The sequence below is a fragment of the Dufourea novaeangliae genome, unplaced genomic scaffold (assembly GCF_001272555.1).
Source record: "Dufourea novaeangliae isolate 0120121106 unplaced genomic scaffold, ASM127255v1 scaffold146, whole genome shotgun sequence".
Taxonomy (NCBI): Eukaryota; Metazoa; Arthropoda; class Insecta; order Hymenoptera; family Halictidae; genus Dufourea; species Dufourea novaeangliae.
Genome location: NW_015374023.1, coordinates 276847 through 296588, shown reverse-complemented (window position 1 = coordinate 296588; position 19742 = coordinate 276847). Strand labels below are relative to the sequence as shown.

The 19742-nt window shown below is 43.3% G+C and overlaps 1 protein-coding gene across 1 annotated transcript in view; it reads left to right on the top strand.

The window, feature by feature from the left end:
- The first annotated feature begins 5767 nt into the window (after nt 1–5767).
- Nucleotides 5768–19742, top strand: part of LOC107189151 — a 63553-nt gene continuing 49578 nt past the window's right edge. The window contains exon 1 of the mRNA XM_015577626.1: nt 5768–5807. Within this exon, the coding sequence (XP_015433112.1) occupies nt 5768–5807 (40 nt within the window). The remainder of the gene's footprint in view (nt 5808–19742) is intronic.

Below are 19742 nucleotides of genomic sequence, written 5' to 3'. Positions count from 1 at the left end.
AATTAATGCATATTCGAAATTATTCGAATTATTTGAATAGTACGAATATCCGAATACTAACAGCTCTAGCAGGCACGGCCCTTCGTTGCGGTTACATGAATAGGCGACCTAATAAACGTTGAAGTTTACGAGGACGTCAGTATCATGCCCGTCGACTGTACACGTGAATGATCGTGTTCGGTATTGTTTACGCGATTCTTCGATACACGCCTCACCTCTGGCTGATTTCGCCCGTTCAGGTGACTCTCGGTGGCCGCTGTTATCACGCTGCTGCTTGGAAATCGAACAGGCCGATTCGACGACCTCGAACAACCGCGCGCTTCAATGCGACATTAGTCACGCGTACACGTCCCGTGCAAATGAATATTTCAACGTTAGCGACGCGAAAGCCGTTGCCTGTACAAACATTCCATGGCTGAGTATTTTCGCTGTGAAACGGTTAATTTAACGATACATAACCACTGAACGAATAATACCTGGCGACCAGAACAGCGACAAAACATCAACCCGCATGGATCTGGCTTGTATTACGTACCGGAAAAAGTTGTGCCATCCATCTATCCAATATTGTATGGAAGCCAAACGATTGAAGTCGCTTCCTTGCCGTAAATTCGACACATTAGAAATTAGAATACTTCTACGAGATTTAAACTCATAAAGTATGGCAACACGAATTTGTAACTTTTCGCCATACAGTAAAGCGTTGATGAGTGTTCCTCGGCACTGAACATTAAATATTTCATAAACTAATGGCAATGTGTGGCTGAAACAATAATCTCATTAAAAAGTCAACGTCATACCTGGAGCGTACTCCCTGTCAGTGTCGAGGAGCCTTCGAACACTCGTCGAGTATTTCAAGTCGAGTATACACAATGGAATATTAAAACAAATGAAAACAACTGAGTAAGTGTAGCAACTGTACATAGATCAAGGTTTCCTCTGATACCAAATTTATTAACTACATTTTCAAATTACTGCTCGGAATTCAATCTGAGTCAATTGCCAACAGAAAAACCGCACGAACTTTTTCCGGCACTTAATGTGTACATGCGTTTCTCCATGTCAGAACCATCGACGAGTACTTTTCCTGCTTCGTCGAGTAATCTCGCGAGCATCGACCACTCGAGCCCAGGGAGTCACCTCCAACACCATTGTCCCAGTTGCTTTTGCGCGGCTTCTGTTGCCACTTAACAAGCGTCGTCGTCGGGCACACGCGACACACCAGAGTATCGTGAAAGAATCCCGACTCTTTTCTGCTCCGGGAGCGTGTTAACCATTAGCGCGACTCGTGTTCCTCGGGCCCCCTTTGTGCCTTGCAAAACAGAGAAAGAGTCGAAGCCGTGATGAATTCTGGCGACGACTGGAAAATTACCTCAAGTTACAGTATTCTTTATTTGCACTTGGAAATAAGTTTAACAGAGTCAGTATGTTCTAGTCCAGGTGTTCGTTGTTACAAAAGTAGAAATTATTACGGTAATTGCTTCAATTTCAAGCAGCGACAGTAGAATCTGATCATGATCAGACGTACCGAGATCGTCGATAGTCTCAATCCGGCACTGTCTGAGGGCGCGTGTATTATCGCGGAAATTTAATAAACCAGACGGAAGTTTTAATCAGCGAAGCCGCCTGAAATCCCCTTTTATATCCTTGGAGGAAAAGGGTTGAAAGTCCAAAGGGTTGCCGTAGGGGTGCAATTCGCGATGCGGCCGACGGGGTTTCCAGGGTTTTCACACGGAAGTCGCGCAAACATTTCCCCTCGGCTGTGCAGCCTGAATTCAGGCTTGCCTTTACAGGATACTGCGCGTGCTGAAAACGTATAGCTCCTCTTTCTCTGGTGCTCGCAAAGGGTGTGTGTTAGTGATGGGCGATGCAGTATCGATATTTTGAATACACTTCTTAATTAGAATATCGATACTTAACGCGACAATATATTCCAGTATCGGTACTTAACCCGTAAATATCGAAATTTCGATGCAATCGCCGAATTGCATTTGTCGAAACGACAATATCGATACTAAAAATACTCGGTATTTGCTTAGATCGGTTCATTCCTAGTCTTAATACGTATCGATACCAAATATCGATACAATTCAAATGTATTCCCATCACTAATGTGTGTTGGCCGGTTGTGTGGAGTCCCGACCTAATGCATTTGCGATATCCTGCTCGTCCTCGTCGTCTGCGCCTCTTCCTTCCTCGTTCATCGCGTGAAGCCACTTTGTGCTCCTTGTCTAACTCGTGACTCTCGGTTGGAAACGTCAGAGGATTCCGCCGTGGGTTATCCCAGACGGTCGGAAATTTCGCGGAGGGGTGGACGAGACAGATGAAAGTGCACCGGAGACGAGATAGAGGTTGAATTATTGGATCTCCCCCGTCCGTCCACCCCGCTGGGCCAGCTGCTATCGAAGGATTGAATATGAATTATTGAACGCTCGCGGCTGGAACGCGCGAGCGGTTCGACGACTCGCTTTCGCGCGCGCAGCCGATTATCTCGAGATCGTTCTGCTCGCGCGAACGTTTGATAAACGTTTCTGACGGCCCGCTTCGTTTTACCGTTTCGCGAAACAATTAAAACGGGTCCACGATGGAATCGTGGTATTCTATCGATCGTGGAATGTTCCTACCGACGTGCTCGTTAAAAGGAGTTTTCACGTTTCGATGAAGGCGGAATCAGGTTGGGGGAATCGAATGGATGATTATCGTTCCCTTGAAGCGAAGAATGGAGATGGTTGTTTTTTCGAGCTTCGTAATTTCTGTGGCATTTCAACGGGGATCTTTTGATAGAAAGTGAAACGTCAGAGGGACCTTTTAGTCGACGTCCAAGTAAAGGTGGGATAAAATATATTACAAATAGGTTTGAATCTAACTGGAAGGTGGTTCTTTCCTTCGACTGTGTTATTTCAAAATCATGTAAAAAAACATTAGGTTTGCATATTAAACTTGATCATATCCCTACGACCAAATCGCGTGAAGAGCCCGAAAAACAGTGGTGCTTTTGTATCTTCCGAAGTCGTTTCGTGATTTCGTGAGTCACGTTCTAAAATCTCGATAAGGGGAACAGCCAACGTTAATTCATGGCCGGCCAATTATAGATAGATGCACTTATGCATATTGCGGGGGAAGGCGAAAGGGATCCTGCAACGAGCGTGCAGCACACCACAACCGGGGCCTCTCGGTTCCCACCAGGATCATGAAAGTATAATGCGCTCGCGGAACCTCTGCGAACGAGACTTTCATCGGACCAGGCCCATTATCCTGGATTAGTCGTTCGATGTTAATTGTAAACGGACACGGATATGGGTGGAAGGATCTTTGTAGAAATGATACTCTAGACGACGGGCGAGGATCTTTCCCATGGAACACTCGACACGGAAAATTGCCAAACATTTGTCGAACAGACTTGTTTGGAAATGGATATATAATTAAAACTATAAAATAATCTCGTTTATCGCCTTTGTGGAACAGCAAATTCTTTCTATCGAACCATTCGAAACCCAAATTCATAAAATCTTGGATTTACTATTTTGATTTCTCCCGTGTATGTTACAGTTGTATGTTTCATTAATTTTATTATTCGTCCGATTTATATAAACATGTTTACATTTTTTCTTCTTGCACTCTAATGGGAATTATCCTTTGAAATGAATAAATAATAGAGTATTCCACGAAAGACGAAAGTGAGCCTTCTTCTGCTCGAATCCGAATTAGGATGTATCTACGACGAGTCGTTCGTTTGATGAAAATATTGGAATCACTTCCGCGAGAACGGCCTAAAACGAGCTTAACGTCGCGAAAATGAAAACGCAGCGTAATCGAGCGTGACGAACGAGAGCCTGTGAATCATTCGCTCGAAAATAGAGCCACGGGGAACCCGCATGCACGCGGGTGATAAAAAGGTTCAGCAACAATGCCCGGTGACTATTGGCATCGGTGCCACGGGACGATCGTCTGTGAAAGCAGTCTCTAGAGAGCACGAGAAAGGATCGAGCCCAGAAGTAAGAGGCTGCTGGGATACAGTTTCCGCGAGTGATTGTTCGAATTCTTTTTTTTTTTTTGGTTCTCGAAAGAGATATTCCAGTGACGATAAATGCACTCTAAGAGAATGGTTGGATTAATGGATAAATTTAGCGATCTGGAAAGATTGTATATTTCATATTTGAAAATATAAGTACTGCCTTTCTTTAAAGGTTTCTAATGACGAATCGATTATTGGGGGATTTTTGTAACAGCTCTAAAAGCAAGTGATTTTTGCGGATTTCGTTTTTGAGAAAAAACAAAAGAATTTTTTTGTTTCAATTCTTCTTATTGTTTATTGGATAGTATACAAGTCTTGTGACCCATGTGTAGCATCTCCTACAGTCATCAGAATACAACAGTTAGGGAATTTTCTGAAAGCTGAATAGTTTACGCTGGGATTACAAAAAAAACCTCATTTTTGTAACCTTTTACACGGAAATGCCCTCTTAAGCACGAAAGCTCGTCGTTCTCTGAGAAACTCAGCTCCTACGAAATTGACACGTATATTAAACGGGAAACATTGTGTAAACAATGCCTCTGCAATCTCGACAATCCGGCACAAAGTCCACATGGATGGATACGGCCGCGTAATTCGCGGATATTACGAAATTTCCTCGAGGAGTCTAGGGGGAGATAGGGAACGTTATCGCGGCGGTGAAGCGTGGTATTGTCGCATCCGTGGACGCGAATCTGGGACCATGGACGGGAAACTCTCGGTGGGGCTATCGAGGTATAAAATAAAAATGAAACTGGCTGTCACATACGCGTCGCATTATGGTAAACGAAGATGGAACCTGGACGTGGGTTCGAGCGATTTAAACGATCGATAACGAGCGGAACGATTCGGGAAAATAGAATTAAAAGACTTTAACTATTTAAAAGACTTTTACTAATTACTGACACTTTAAGAAATGACATTGACATTTTTGCATAATTTTTGTATTAACTAACCAAAAACATACGTTTTTATTTCTATTTATTATTATTTAATATGTTTAATTGAAGGGAAAGTTTGTTGCAACTTCTTGAATCTATCCTATTGTTTATAAATTCATTAGTTTCAAAAATACATCTCGAAGGCTATTACTGACAAACTCAGGTCCGCAGGACTGTAATTAAAAATTATCAAAACGCTTGTAAATCGTTGAATTATGATCGACATTATTTTCTATGATCTTTATATTTGTTATTTTAAGTAAAACAGTCTAGGATGACAGTAATTCGGTAGGTGGCAGTAAATGGGTCTTTTACCCTACGCGGTACCTGTGAGGTGGCAAATCGTCTGTGACGAACGTGACCGAGTGGAAACACGCGCTACGAACCGCAGCCCGTGTCCGTGATCCAGGTGTAATTGCGTTTAGACGGAATTCGTCTCGCTAGTTTAACCGTCAATCTCAGAATGAATATTTACTAGCTGAAATGGTCAAAAAGAAATTTATTTTATTTTCCAAAAAAGAAAAACTCACATCCACTTATTATTAACTGTGAAAGATTTGGCCCATGCGTTACTGTTCTCCTCAAAACTTTTCCTATCACCGAACTCAGTCGAAAATAGAAAGGTAAATTCCATAAAAATGTTAAAAATAACTGTGAAAGATGAAGTCATTGTAGAGGATTCTAAAAATTGATAACTTAATTTTTTTAATCTATTTTTAACGAGAAAACGTGAGAGGGCGTGATTTCGTCGAGCCGTTTCTCCTTTGAAAACAGTGAATTTCTACGAAAGGTCAGACACGTAATTCCGATAGCAATGCGACTTGAAAATGCAGAAGGTGGAGCAACAACGAAAGGTAGATACGATAGCCAGTCGATTTATTCTCAATCTGTGTGTATCCAATTACTCCAGCGGCGTTTTTTTTTATGCCATTTGACGAGAATGATCGAACGATCGAGGGGAAATACGGTGTTGAACACGATGGAACCAGAGGTACACTGCGAACGTTTCACAGAAAGGAAGACAGAGTCGGGTGTTGATGCCTAATAAATTATGTTCATCCGAGCTGTTTCCTCTCGCTTTCTTTTTTCGCTTCATGCAATTTGCCACGGAAGCGTTAATGCGACGCCCACGCGAGAGCACGCGCGATAGAGAGAGAGAGACCATTTAAATTACGGCTGACAAAACGGCTTGAAGCTTGCCACCGACTCGACGTGTGTAATTATTCTCGAGGCGTAACTGTCGAGCGACTGGGGGGCAGAAGATTTTTATGTTTGACGACGAAGAAATTATGCTAATCCGAATCGTGAGTGACTTAAACGAAGTTCTTGTGTTCTAATCGGATCACTTGTTTCCCATTCCATCGTTTTTTGATCCTCGAAATGATGGTGGAAAAATATGATCTTAATGGTTTTCTGATCTAGTGAAGGCGGTACGTTTAAATTGTATCGATATTTGCTGCAGATAAAACTGTTATTGTTGTACGTAAAACGTTTCTCAAATAATCGTTCCGAGTGGGAGATAAATCTCTGCCCACCTATCGATGCATCGACACGAACGCGTGCAATTACCTTGATTGTACACGTCCGTGTTATCTTTTTAATCGTTCACGATTCTTTGCCATTGTAATCGGCGATACGGTCGGCCAGTCCACGGGGGCCCCACGCAGAAAATAGATGCTCCGAGCGGAGAAAGTGACCGGGTGACACGCTATTCTTCCGCGGCTTCTCTATTCCCGGCCGATGATCTTTCTCCTCGATATACCAGAGATTCATGCAAATTACCTAGTCGAGAAGAAAGAGTTTTATTGTTTTATTAAAGAAATGGTGGGAATAACGCCAGGACAATAATCGTGTAGAACAAATCAGACGATAATCTAAAGGAGTATATTTCGTACAAGATATCGTAATTAGAACACGTAGAGATCAATGACTAAATCTAACAAACTGCCAAGACATTATGTAATTATTAGATCTAGTTGTAATTTTATTCTTGCTTCATGTTCAAGAAGACTGATTTCCCAAGATAAATACGATTAGCATCGAACGACCTCGTGATCCAGGCTCCGCGATCTACGGAATGTGTGCTCGGACGAGCGTCTTGAATGATGTCTTCCGGTTTCTATATCGGATAAAATTCTCCATTAAAGTGGTAACCGATCGATGAACATCTTGCGCGTTCGCCAGCGGATTATCGAGAGCTCGGGGGTGGACGGGACGCCGGTTTTAAAACCTGATCGTGAGCTGTGGACCTGTTTGTGTGTGGTCGCCTATTTATAGTGCACCAACGAACTGCAGTATTTCTATTCTCGTATGTGTACAAGTTGCTCTTCTGATTTTGAAATTCCGTTTGTCCGCTACGTTCCCATAATCGTTGTTATTCACGTGATTTCTGGCTTCCAAACGGGCTACGCTGGACCTCGTAGGTTTGACTTACCGCCAACTACGAAACAATCATAAATCTGTAAGGTTGCTTGACGTCAGGGCCTTTTGCGCCGCTACCTATACGCGTAATACACGAAACACATACTCTCGCTGAAATAGCATCGGGATTACTCACGGCAGCTGGTCGAGCCGCTGCGTGATCCTTCTCTGGTAAGCTTCTCGAAGCATATGGTTGCGCCCAGAGTTGGGCACAATTTTATTCGAATAATATGTAAAACCGAGAAGTATCCAAGATCGTCAGCCTTTAAACGGTTAATGAGATTAAATAATTTTTTGCCTAGTGCCTACTCATTCAAGACGAAACATTATTTTATTATAAAAATTGAAATTGTAATCGAGTGAAAATGGTGAAATACTTTTTCATATTCTTTATTCGTAACTTTTTATCTAGATTGCGAATTCGCCCATCCCTGGTTGCGCCCAGGGCCACGTCATACCGATCGCGTGTATCTGTCTCGATCTGGATTAAGCTTGATTTAATACTTTTGGAGGATTCTTGAAAGAAAAAAAAAACGTTTTTCCGACGATATTGCAATATCGAACGATGTCTCATCGGTTGTCGAACGTGATAAGAAGAACCGCGTAAGCGTCAGGTCGACTTAAACCGGTCGATAAGATAGAGGCGACAGGTTTTACACAGCAGTGTCAATGTTGCATAGATAGCGACCAATCGGCAGAACGAGGATTCCAGCTGCTTGTTCTTGGGATACATCTATGGTGCAAATCCTACCGATCTGGTAGTTCGATATACTTGTAAAGCATCGGTAGAAACCGTGATCCGATCGTTCGTCGCGATAGACGTGGATTGATCATTCCAGATGTCTGTTCACGATCGAAGATCAATCTAAAGTAACGTTTAATCGGTTTATCTTATCCCACCATTGATAGCGAATACATACGTGCAACGAAAAATGTTACGATCGAGAAGCCGTGCAAAAAAAAAAAAGAACGCATGCGTTGCATTTAAATGGAGACGTACACGTTTCCCAACGATTCCATCGGGGAAGTCGAACGAATGCGATATGGGTGGGTGGTGACAACGGGATACCGATGAGCTCCCCTTAATGTCATTAGAGCGTGTGGTGTACGGCTTCTGAGCCGACCGGATCTTAAACTCGCTTAAACTGCTGAACTGGTTCTACGTTTCTTGGCGACGACCGAACCGGGTCAATCACGAGGAAGGAAAACACATACACACAGAACCCAGCTGCGTGTTCCATAGTCCCTGGCCAGAAAAAATTAAGGCCATTCATAATTTTCCAAATTTTTCGCGGTGGACGTAGAATTAAACGGCCAGAACATATTTTAATAATAATTTTTATTGACTACTGAAGTACGTACATATATAATGTATCCTAAGGTATTGTCCTAGAACATATTTTAATAATAATTTTTATTGACTACTGAAGTACGTACATATATAATGTATCCTAAAGTAGGTGTTTTGTCGTATCCATTACCTTGGGATGATATTACCAAATATCATCAATAACAACGGATTATTCAACCAATAATGTGGTCCTAATTTTTTTGATCAGGGACTGTATAGTCTTCGAATATAAAAAAAGTAACTGTTCTTGCAGTGATTCTGTCAAGCGTGATCAGTCACTTGTATTTTCATCGCATGAATAATTCTACGCTCCCACACCCTGGTCGCTCTATTTTCCCTGGCCCCGTCGTCGGCCACGTACCCAAAACGCGCGAGCGCTCGATATATTTGTTCGTCGAGCTCTTTGGGGAGAGGGTACCTGTGCGTATACACGGGGTGAGTCAGCCCGTGTATATTTCGGCGGGTCGAGTGGTTCTCGTCAGAAGGAAGTGTTTCACGCTGAGTCAACTACGAAATCCCGAAACTGCATGCACCGGGTGTCGTTCGTAAATGGGTCGATCCCCAGTTCGCGAGAGCGTGGTTGGCCACGAGATATTGTGCTTAACTCCTCATCCGTCCGTCATTTGCCCCGGCTTAATTCATCCTGCGGTGTCAAATCGACACAGTGGTAAAAAATTCGTATTAAACCCCTGAGGGACTAGGGGAGCCCCAGGCCCCACTTTGCAGGGGGCCCCAATCTAAGCCTTTCATTTCTGTGAAAAAATACTTGATGGAAATTTTGTTTACTGTTTCCCTTTAAAATTGACACAATGGAAAGATGAGGGTTGACTTCTATTGAATAAAATGAATAAATCGTCGAACTGAGACTTAAATCTTGGAATTAAATATATTCTAAATCCTTAAGTGCTTGTTGAGTTCCAGGATGAAAGTCAAAGGCTTTCCTCCTATCAGAAATAACGGCGGTTCATTTCAGAAGCTCGTAAAATATCGCCAAGCATATGGGTTACGTTTCTTTGACGATTTCGTGGGATCATCGCGGTGTGGCGCCAGGATTGTCGAATGCGTCTGCGTAAATTTACGGTGGATCACGCAAGATCGCGTGCTTTCGCGAGATAATAAGCAAAAGAGGGGGTCGTGATCGGTACCTTTACCACCCGGCGGACCAAGGTGGCCGAAAGCTCGCTCCGGGACGTTCTATTCTCGGCGAAGGAGCGTTCCAAAACCGGGACAGGTCCGATTTCTGTCATCGCCGCCGGGTATACCACTCTGACTACTTTATAGACGAGGTCGTAAAACGTTCGAAAAGAATCCCTCCGCGTTCCTACGATGATTTCGGAGCTGAGCAGCCAGAAATCCGCGCGGACCAAGTCGATTCCTCGACGATCGAGCTTGCTGGGGCTTTTATTTCCGTGGTGGCTCCCGTCGTCTCTATTAATCGACGCCACGGTGGTGCCTCGAGAGCAGTACATACTTTTATGATACGCTCGTAAATCCCTCTAAAGAATCCTTTTTCAACTCGGAACGTCTACACGGACGCCAGGATTCTTGACGCGCGTGTTAGCGTTGATTACTTCAAGGCAAAGATTAGGCACGTACAGACTCCTCTCGATTATCGTCTGGCTTGTCCTACACGATTATTGTCCAGGTGTTATCCCCACCACTGGTGGAGTTTGGATATTTTGTTGTCCTTCCGCTTTCGGGCAAAAAATGAATTTTCGAGGGTCTGAAGCATTTCTCGGGTCAATAATCGATTTTTTGATACATGTATCTTGAACATAAATAATTGAGGCACAAACACATGTCATAGCTTAAACCAGTAGAATCGTTTGAAAACGAGTTAGGACAAATAAATTTCCCTGTTTCTAGAGCCCTAAAAAACACGCATGGCATTCTAGCTTTAGTTAAAAAGTCAAAAGCACATGGAGCTTGAAATAATTTGGAAAATCTTGAAAAACGATCATTTGTTAGATTGCACGTTTTAAGTAAGGAGGCCAGTATAGAAAGTTTTGTTGTATAATTAAATATAAGAAAATATAACAGAATACAGTTACCAGTTAATCGTTCAGTTTAATCTGATCCAGTTATTAGTTAGTTGTTGCATTAAATTACATACAATTAATGGTTAGTTATTCAATTTAATTCTTTACGTTAGAGTAATTTCATCGGGCTCGTTGGGGTCGCGGCTATTCGGTTGCTTAACGTACTACAATTTCTATTTCAGCCGAACGTTTCTGTGTCAAGTAGATTCTACTTTTGGTTCCACCGTCCCTCACCTCCAAATAGAGAAGCCGCGAGTAGTTTCCAGACCTGTCGGTGGCTCTATCCCCCTTGAGTGACTCAATCAACCGCGCGCATTCGATTCTCACGAAGTAAATGATGGCGCGCACGGACAATCCTAAGAACGGAAACATCCGACACCGTTTTAAAAATACTTTTCATACGTGTATACGCCAACGAGTTTCTTTTCTGTTTTTCTTCTGCTATCCGTGGCGATTTTAAGTGGCGGCGGCCAAGCATTGACGCCTTAACTCCCTCGGCTTCAGGGTTATTTTGAACGTGTTTGTTAGAAACGGAGCGATCCTCACGCGCAGATTCGTATTATACATAGACTAACTTTTTTAAACCAAATTTTTTAATTGAATTTAAAACAAAAACAATATATTATGTTATGAAATTTATCCCCGTTTATTCGGGTACGTTTTTGCCCTCTGTAGATAGAATTTCAAAAAATCCTGAAATTACTTTTCAGGGATATGATTAAGTAGTATTTTAAAGGAAGAAACAGTGAGATATCTGAACAAGACTAAGAGATAGTAAAGATTCCAAGAAAATACATTTTACCCCTTTTTAGCCCTTTAGGGGTTGAATTTTGAAAAATCCTTTCTTAGTGAAAAATATTAATCTTTCGACCCATGTTTGTTCGGGCAAATATCTAGTTGATATTTTCAGGTTGCACAAACCGAAGGCTGGAGATACCGTCCTTTGTAGAAGTGTATTCGTGGTTAATTTTCCTGTATCCAATTCTGAGTCTTGTCACGATTGACTTTTCGTTTCTATTCAAATTTCATGGTGGGCCTTTCAAATTTTGTTGTTTCCCCGGATAGTCTCGGAAGTTAGTCACGTCGTTCGCGAGTCGGTCACGTTCTACGCCTAGGACACGAGATTAACGTCTTGATTGGGTGGACAGTATCGAATTATTAATAAATCACAGGTGTCCATTCTGGTGGCTTTCACTGGGCATCTTGGTCTTCTCGAAATTATACGCCGAAGGAAATTGCTCGAACGGGAAATCGAGACGCAGGCTCTCCCCGTGTCCTCTATTCCACAGGAACTGGTTAAAGGTGTCTTGTAACACAGTTGCAATGGAATCCATGTCAACTTCGATGTCCCCCAGTGGTCCCGTCGAACGGCAGATCCTGGGAGATCGAACGTGATCTAATGGTCCCGCGATGCAATGAATCCCGATGCTATCGGACAAGATACATTGGACGAATGCTATACAGGGTGTAACAAAAATGTTGGAGGACCCAGAAATGGGAGATTCGTGAGGTGATTTGAAACAGGTTTTTCCTTTGCAAAAATATTATCCGAGGCTTTGTTGATGAGATATTAACGAAAAACGAAGAACCGGCCGAGCTCCCGCGATATCGTTGGTTACACGCTGCAATTGGTAGGGATCTCGGCCGGTTCGGACTCGCGCTCTGATTGGTCGGGGGTTTTTCGTTAATATCTCGTTAACAAAGCCTCGGAGAACATTTTTGCAAAGGAAAAACTTGTTTCAAATCACCTCACGAGTCTCCCATTTCCGGGTCCTCCGAAATTTTTGTTACACCCTGTAGACGCTTTCACGCGGGATCGAACCTCGTTCAAGGCCACTGGCCTCTAAATTCACGTGTTTACCACGAGAAATATCTTCGCGAAGAGAGGATGCCGCGTATCGTTGGTGAAATTCGAGAGGAGGTCACGAACGGTTGTTCCCGATGAATGATCGTATGGCTATGTGACTTATTGCCAGCGAAACGCCGATTCGACGATGCTCGATCATTCCGTGACGTGGTTTGGGATTCGAAGGTTATCGAGGATCGTCACTAATGTATCGTTGAAATTAATGAAATCCCTCGAAATATGTTTTCCAATCGTTTGAAACGGAACGCGTTCGAAGTACGTGCTCGGAGGCTGGTTATCGCTGATGTGTTTGAAAACAACGAATATTTTGTAACAGACGTCGGCCAGAAGAAATTTTTCGTGATTCGTTGGCGGCACGTCACGTTTCCGGCCGCTCGTTTCGAGGGATTCTGCGGAATGCTCGCGTGACTCACGGCTGAATACTAGTCAGGCTTCTCGATAGTCTGATTTGGGGCTTGGGGTCTACACGGTGACTCGAAACTTCCGTCGAGCAATTTCGTGTTAATCGTGGAAACAAAATCTGTGGACCTCGTAGAATCTACGATGAAAAGGACCTTCTTTTTTCATTTTTTATTTACTTTTGGAGGTAATACTTGAATTTTTCAATTGAAGACGTGGAGATTTATTTTACATAAGTGAAACTACCGATCCTAGCTGACAAAAGTTAAATATCAACCGGTGACAGAGAATTTAACGCACTTTTATGATCACTGTTGCACCGATGGAACATTGTGCTTTAACAGGTTTAGTTTACAAGAATTCACCAGGTTTACACTAAAAAATTTCATTGGGCGAATTTTGAGAACTGACGATCTACATTCGTAGACCACGAATGGCCAAGCAAATTATCCGTTCCCGACGTAACCGATCGGCGGGGTCTTCTGTCCCAGGTTTAAAAACCCGCGAAGTGTCTTCCCTCATGAATAATGCATCATCCATGAATCTCCGCGCGGCTAATAGGTGATCGCTCGCAAACAGCCGCCTTTCTACTCGACGGGGCCCAGGCAGCGTCGTGACGAGAAACCGTATCTTCCTACGATTTTATCTGCGGGCTGGATCGGTTCCACGCGAACAGTCGCTTTCGATCTACAACCGGCATGCAAACACAGCGCCCGGTATACAGGGTGATTACAAAAGAAAGGGTTCATAACTTCTAAGGTAGTTCAAAGACTCCAAAAATTCAATTTAACCCTTGTGTAGGCAACCAACATATTCACGGTTACTGAGCAATCGGAATACCCCTATTCTGACAGATCAGATAAACATATAATTTTACTTTCATTCTTTTCTGAAACTCTTTGTTTTCCCTTCCTATAATTTACCAAGTGCTGGTTTAGATAAGAACATACAAAATTGTGAAAGGAAATTTAGATTATTTTAAAGTTTAAATATAATTAATTATATAGTAATAATAATTATTGAAATGTGGTGACAGTTTGCTTAGATTTCAAACAAAAAATGTTTAAATCTCGAGATTATTCGTAAGAACAGAATGCAATCGTAACTGGCGACTTGTCCTCATGACTGACTGTCATTTCGTCGATTCCTCGGTGTGTTTTGAAAGGAAAATCTCGTGGGTAACAGACCACGGCTCGAATTCCTCGCGTCGAAGAAGATTTTCACCTCGGGAACGTTCCTCCACGACGCGGTCGCACCTTGCTGACTTCGAAGAATCGCAGAAAGGTGGCTGGCAACGGTTCAAAGCGACTCACCGAGAGCGGGATCGGTCAGCGTGCGTCGGTGCTTATTCGGAATCCCTGGACAGAGGATACACGTTAAAACGGCGAGCACACGCGCTTTATTGCAATCTGCCCGACGCCGTAAATTTAGGCACCAGAGGGATCGTGAGCTTCCTCGCTTCTTCGCCACGCTTTAACCCGTTAACCTGGGACACTCGACTTCCCGAACGCAGACTAAAGTCAATTATCGTGGCGACTGTAAGTTGGAGAATATCATTAGACTCTGTGGTAGACGCATACAGGGTGGACCACGAAATGGGAACAGCATAGATTATTCTACTGAAAATTTTGTTAGCTGATATAATATGATTCAAACGGAAGCTGTAAAATGATTGCACCAATGTGGTGAAATTTCTGTCTTGTACTGTATTTTACAGACCCATATAGGCTATAAATGCATAAAATCCGCAGTCTAATCGTAACAAATAATTTGTTTTCTTTTGAACCAAATAAACATTAAGAAAATATCATCAAACTACTGCTTAGTTCTATTTATGCACAGCTAGCAGTAGAATAATCTATGCTGATCAGGTTTCGTGGTCCATCCGGTAGAATAGCTGGAAAACATGACTTCCTCAGCCAGGACGTTAGAAATACAAGAGTAGAGTAAACTTGTCAACACTGAATTCACACCAGTATCTATCCATAGTTTGGCATTCTGTTCTGAAACGATTCCAAGATGGGCAAAAACTTCACCACTTACCGATAGACCTGAAAAATGGAGAAGCGATTAGACCCCGCCAATAGCGATAAGTGGCGGTCGTCATCAGCAGCGTTAAAGGGTCGAGGAGACCGTGTTCGCCAGACCATTTCTGGCCGAGACAGGACGTTTCGAAAGTGTATAATACACTCTAACTCGGAAATTTCTCGGAATATTGTGCAGCAGCCCCACGGATTGGGGTAATTAGCGTCACGTCCGGATGTCTTTAAGGAACACTTTCAGCCTGCAAGAATGTTAAGCGCAGGGAGTAATAAAGCGTAGGTAAACGAGGCCTAATGAATGGCCACGAGTGAATGGAACATTTCAAGTGGCGAGTGGTATTTAAGACCATGGCCACGGGAAGGGAACAGACGAAAAAGGCAGTCAATAGGTGAATCAGGGTTTCGGTTGAAAAAGATATCGCGAGATTCGTTTGGTATGGCTCGATGACAAAGCCGCTCTTCAGCAGTCTAATTGCATTCCATGGGGCAGTTAGAGGAGAACTGGTGGAAGGGGGGAGATGATTTTTTTTTTTCGAGGGACACACTTGAATCGAGCGAACTCGCATTCCTCGGTTCGATTCACCAGCCACCGAGATCGTTGCCTCGTTCACGCCCGCTGCTCGATTCCTCGGGCTGGTTCGGTGTGCCTGCGTGTACGTGGCTCCGCCGAGGAATCCATTGCGCATACTATATGCACGCGTGCTCCATCGACCGATCACCAGGGCAGGGAGGAACGACGCTGGTCCAAGAAGACGCGATACTCGAAGAAACGAAAGTGTACAGTGAATCGTCGATTATTGTCCGAAGGCTACGTCGGCCACTGAAGAGGTCTCCAGGTGTTTGTGTCATCGCTGCAAGCACAAAGAATGAAATGTTGAAGAAAATGTTCCTACTATGTTTCAAATCAACAATTTTGGACATAATCTAAAATATTTTTAATCGCATATATTAACCATAGAGGGACAAAATATATGAAAACTTACCAAATTCCATGTGCAGAGGGTCAAGGGACCACTTATCCTAAGAGGCTTCTGAAGTGCCCTGAGTATCTAAAGTCACTTTCAGTTCCGTTTGCAAAATTACGAAAAGAGCAGTAGAAGTCCCCTAGTCGACGTTTATTCCAGACGCGTTTAACGTTCACGGGGGAACACGTGGACTCGTCTGACGCTTTTACGAGCGTGTTCGAGCGCCTCGTGACACGCCCAGCTCGGTGTCCCGCGACGAAAAACGACGCGTTCCAAGTCAAACAAGCCGAACAAGCGAATACGAGTCAGACTTCCGTCGGCTTACAATAGAGCAGACGGGCGTTGTTTCTCGTCGGCGTGCTGCATGATGAGATCGATACTTCGTGGGAGAAGAAGGGCAATACCTTCTGAAGCGGGAGGGTAAACGGAGCGGCTAGGGCTTATTGCGAATTGATCGGAGTCACGTGGAATGTTTACTAGCTTTCTAACTGGCCTGTTATTGTCCACTGTTTAAATATAGTCTAGTAGACTTTGTATGAAAACTCGCCACACACACCGGTGGGTGACGTTCGACCCGTTCAAAGGGGTTATCGTTCGCCGACGATAATTCGCGCGCGCGCACGCGCTGACCCAAGCGACGATAATTCGCGAGAAAAACGGCCTCGCGAACCCCAGTTCCGCGTAACACAATCGCAAAATTCTAATCGTGCTGGCTTAGAAAATTGATTCATTCCCCCTTTTTTGTTCCGCCGGAACGGTGAAACCGAGACCGCGACGTCGCGGTTTTTTTGGTAGCGTTGCTTTCGGTTTCGCCTCTTGAACAACTGAGACTTTAATTTCCTGTTACAATCTTCAACGAATAATATTGTGCACGATGTCGCGAGCTTGTAATCTAATTGGTCGATTGATTTATAGCTTCGATTATAAATGACGGCTAATTTTAGTTTCGTGGAAATTTGATTAGGATCATCTTGGAACAGTTCCTTCTTTATTTTTATGTTCCTTTTCTCGTATTTACTCAGCATACTGATACAATATTCTTAATGTTTCAATATTACAGAAAATGGGGACGCATCAAACCTTAAGGGATGGTGGTGTCACCCTGAAAAATCAGTGAAACCCCAAAAAAAAATTTCTTAATGCATCTATGGTCATAAATCTGCGGAATTTCGAAACAAATTGAAATTTTCCTAGTATCAAAGTTCCCTCGTTAGTGGACCAACAATAGCGTTGAGAACGAAGAAGAAAAGTCGTGGAAAGCCTGTCTAATTGGTGTGTCGATTGCAAATTGCGTTTGGTCGCGTTTTACAGACGATCTCGATTCTCCTCTAAGATACATACTCATTTCACGATGACTGAGCCGGTACGCTCGAGATTCATCGTTTTACTGTTATAATCGGCCCGCACGATCGCCAATTGATTCACAAAGAACGGCAGTCGCGTTTCAATCCTCTCTCGCCAACTGCTTCGCCTCGTTGGGAGGCCCGCGCCCGATGACGCATGGTGAAAAGAGTCGTCAGCCTGTTTTGTATCGGTTCAAAGCACCGTGTCGCAAAAATATATCGTTGACTCGGCCAATCTTATTATTGGGCACTCTCCAATTAACCGCTTTTTTGGCGCTCTCGGCGGTTTTACGATGTTATCGACTCTGTGAACCTTTAATTTTTTCATTTTTTTATTTCTTTAAAACCACCTTTTTTTAAACACCTACAACAATAGTCCATTTCATTAAGAATTCAGTGACTGTAATTATTCCAAGTTATTCAAGGTCACGGAGATATGGCAAACTTTTGAAAATTTACAAATTTGTAAATTAACTAATTTTATAAGAGATTGTTATAACATTTTAATCATCGTTGTAAGTGTATTAGCAAGTCATTTTGACTTGCTTGGTAGTACTAGTGTTAAGGAAACAATTCCATATCAAGCATGCGCAATCCCGTACGGTTACGGAAGCCTCGTAAAAACGAAACGAACGCGTGGGAGGACGGATACACCGGAAACGCTCGGTTCGCCGTCTCGTCGTTCTTCTCCTATCGCACCGATGAATCTGCGAATTCCACAAGGTCTCTCTACCGGCTTGTACGATGGCATTCGAGTAACAGGTACCCATGATTCCCGTCGCCTACGGTTTTCGCGAAGCATCATCCGACGCCGACTCTCCTGGCGTTACTTTCTTGATCCTCTCCGTCGAAGCCGTTTCCGCCCAGCCGCCAAAAGAACAGCAAAAGCACACGATTGCCAAGCCTCGAGAACTCTACGCAATCCGTAATTCTGAAAACCAGGACAAACATTAATTACCTAGTCAGCCTGATACCAAGAAGTGTCCTCCTATTCCAAGGGCACACGGCGTCTTTTCTCGATCACAGATCCAAACACGGAAGTAAAATGGCCAGAAACGCGGCGAGATATCATGGATGCTCGGCGAGGATGGAATCCTCGATTAAACAGGTTTCCATGAGCCGTGGCGAACGTTTATGGAAGGAGACGATAAAACGGACATGGAGGATTTTCCGTGGCTTCGAGACGGGTGAAACGGCGCCAGGATTCCTCTGCAAACTCGACAGCTAACGATTGAAAAGAGTCTTCTTATCTCGGGGCGAAATTCGACAAAAACTGCCCGGTTAACGACGCGATCCTCCAACGATTAACCGTTCGCTCGTTGACAGAGATCTGTTGATTTACCAATCGACGTTTGCCCTGGTATTCCCCTATTTACACGAAGACAGTGTTCATTGCCGTTGCATCATCTTCGGAAATTATAGCGCCGTGAAATCAAATTTACGGCAGCAGGTTCGCTCATTATGCAACAGTAGCTCACAAATAACGCCAAGGAGAATATTGAACAGCTGTTTTTTTTTGTTTGTTTTTTTTTTGGTGCACCGTGGAACGGAACACTGGTACACTGCATTCCCGTGGCGTGTTATTTTTTCTCTCTTCCATTCGCTCTGCAAGGATTACTCAAGACGGTTTCGGTCCCTCGACTCGCGATTTCAAATTCGATCGAAAGTACACGCGCGCAGAGTTCCATCGATTTCTCGTATGTAAAACTAGCTTTTTTCCCGCGTGGATTTACAGATTTGCCAGAATTATTGTTTAAACCAAACTTTTAAATGGAATTGTGAAAAAAGAAAAATTGATATATTTTTTTTATTGTTATATTTGTCCCCGGTTATTCGGATACTTTTGCACACCCCGTAGACGGAATTCAAAAAAAATTCTGAAACTACTTTTCAGGCATTTGTCTACCTAGCATTTCGATGAAAAAATTTTTTCATTCGAGGCTTTGTTTTCGAGAAAATCGACTTCGACAATTAATCTGAAACACGCGTGTTCACCATAGTAGTAAGTAGAAACAGAATGCAATGAACAGACGCGCTGGCCGAGTCTTATTCAATTGCCCCCGTATCTAGCAGATGTTCAAAGTCAATTTTCTCGAAAACTGAGCCTTCAATGAAAAAATTGTATTCCATATTTTCTTCTTATTTTTTCATAAGGAATCACCTCGTACTCGCTTGTACATGTTATTCAACTACATCCTGTATATTTCACTTGTCCCATCCATCCGTCTGGTGTTACCAAAGGGATCTACTGGGTGGGAAACCCTGTGATCGGTGTCGTGTACGATCGGTCGAGCTTGTCGAGGTACTTTGATTGAAAGGGACAAGAAAGCCCTCGAGGCGCGAATACTGCTTTGGTTTTTCA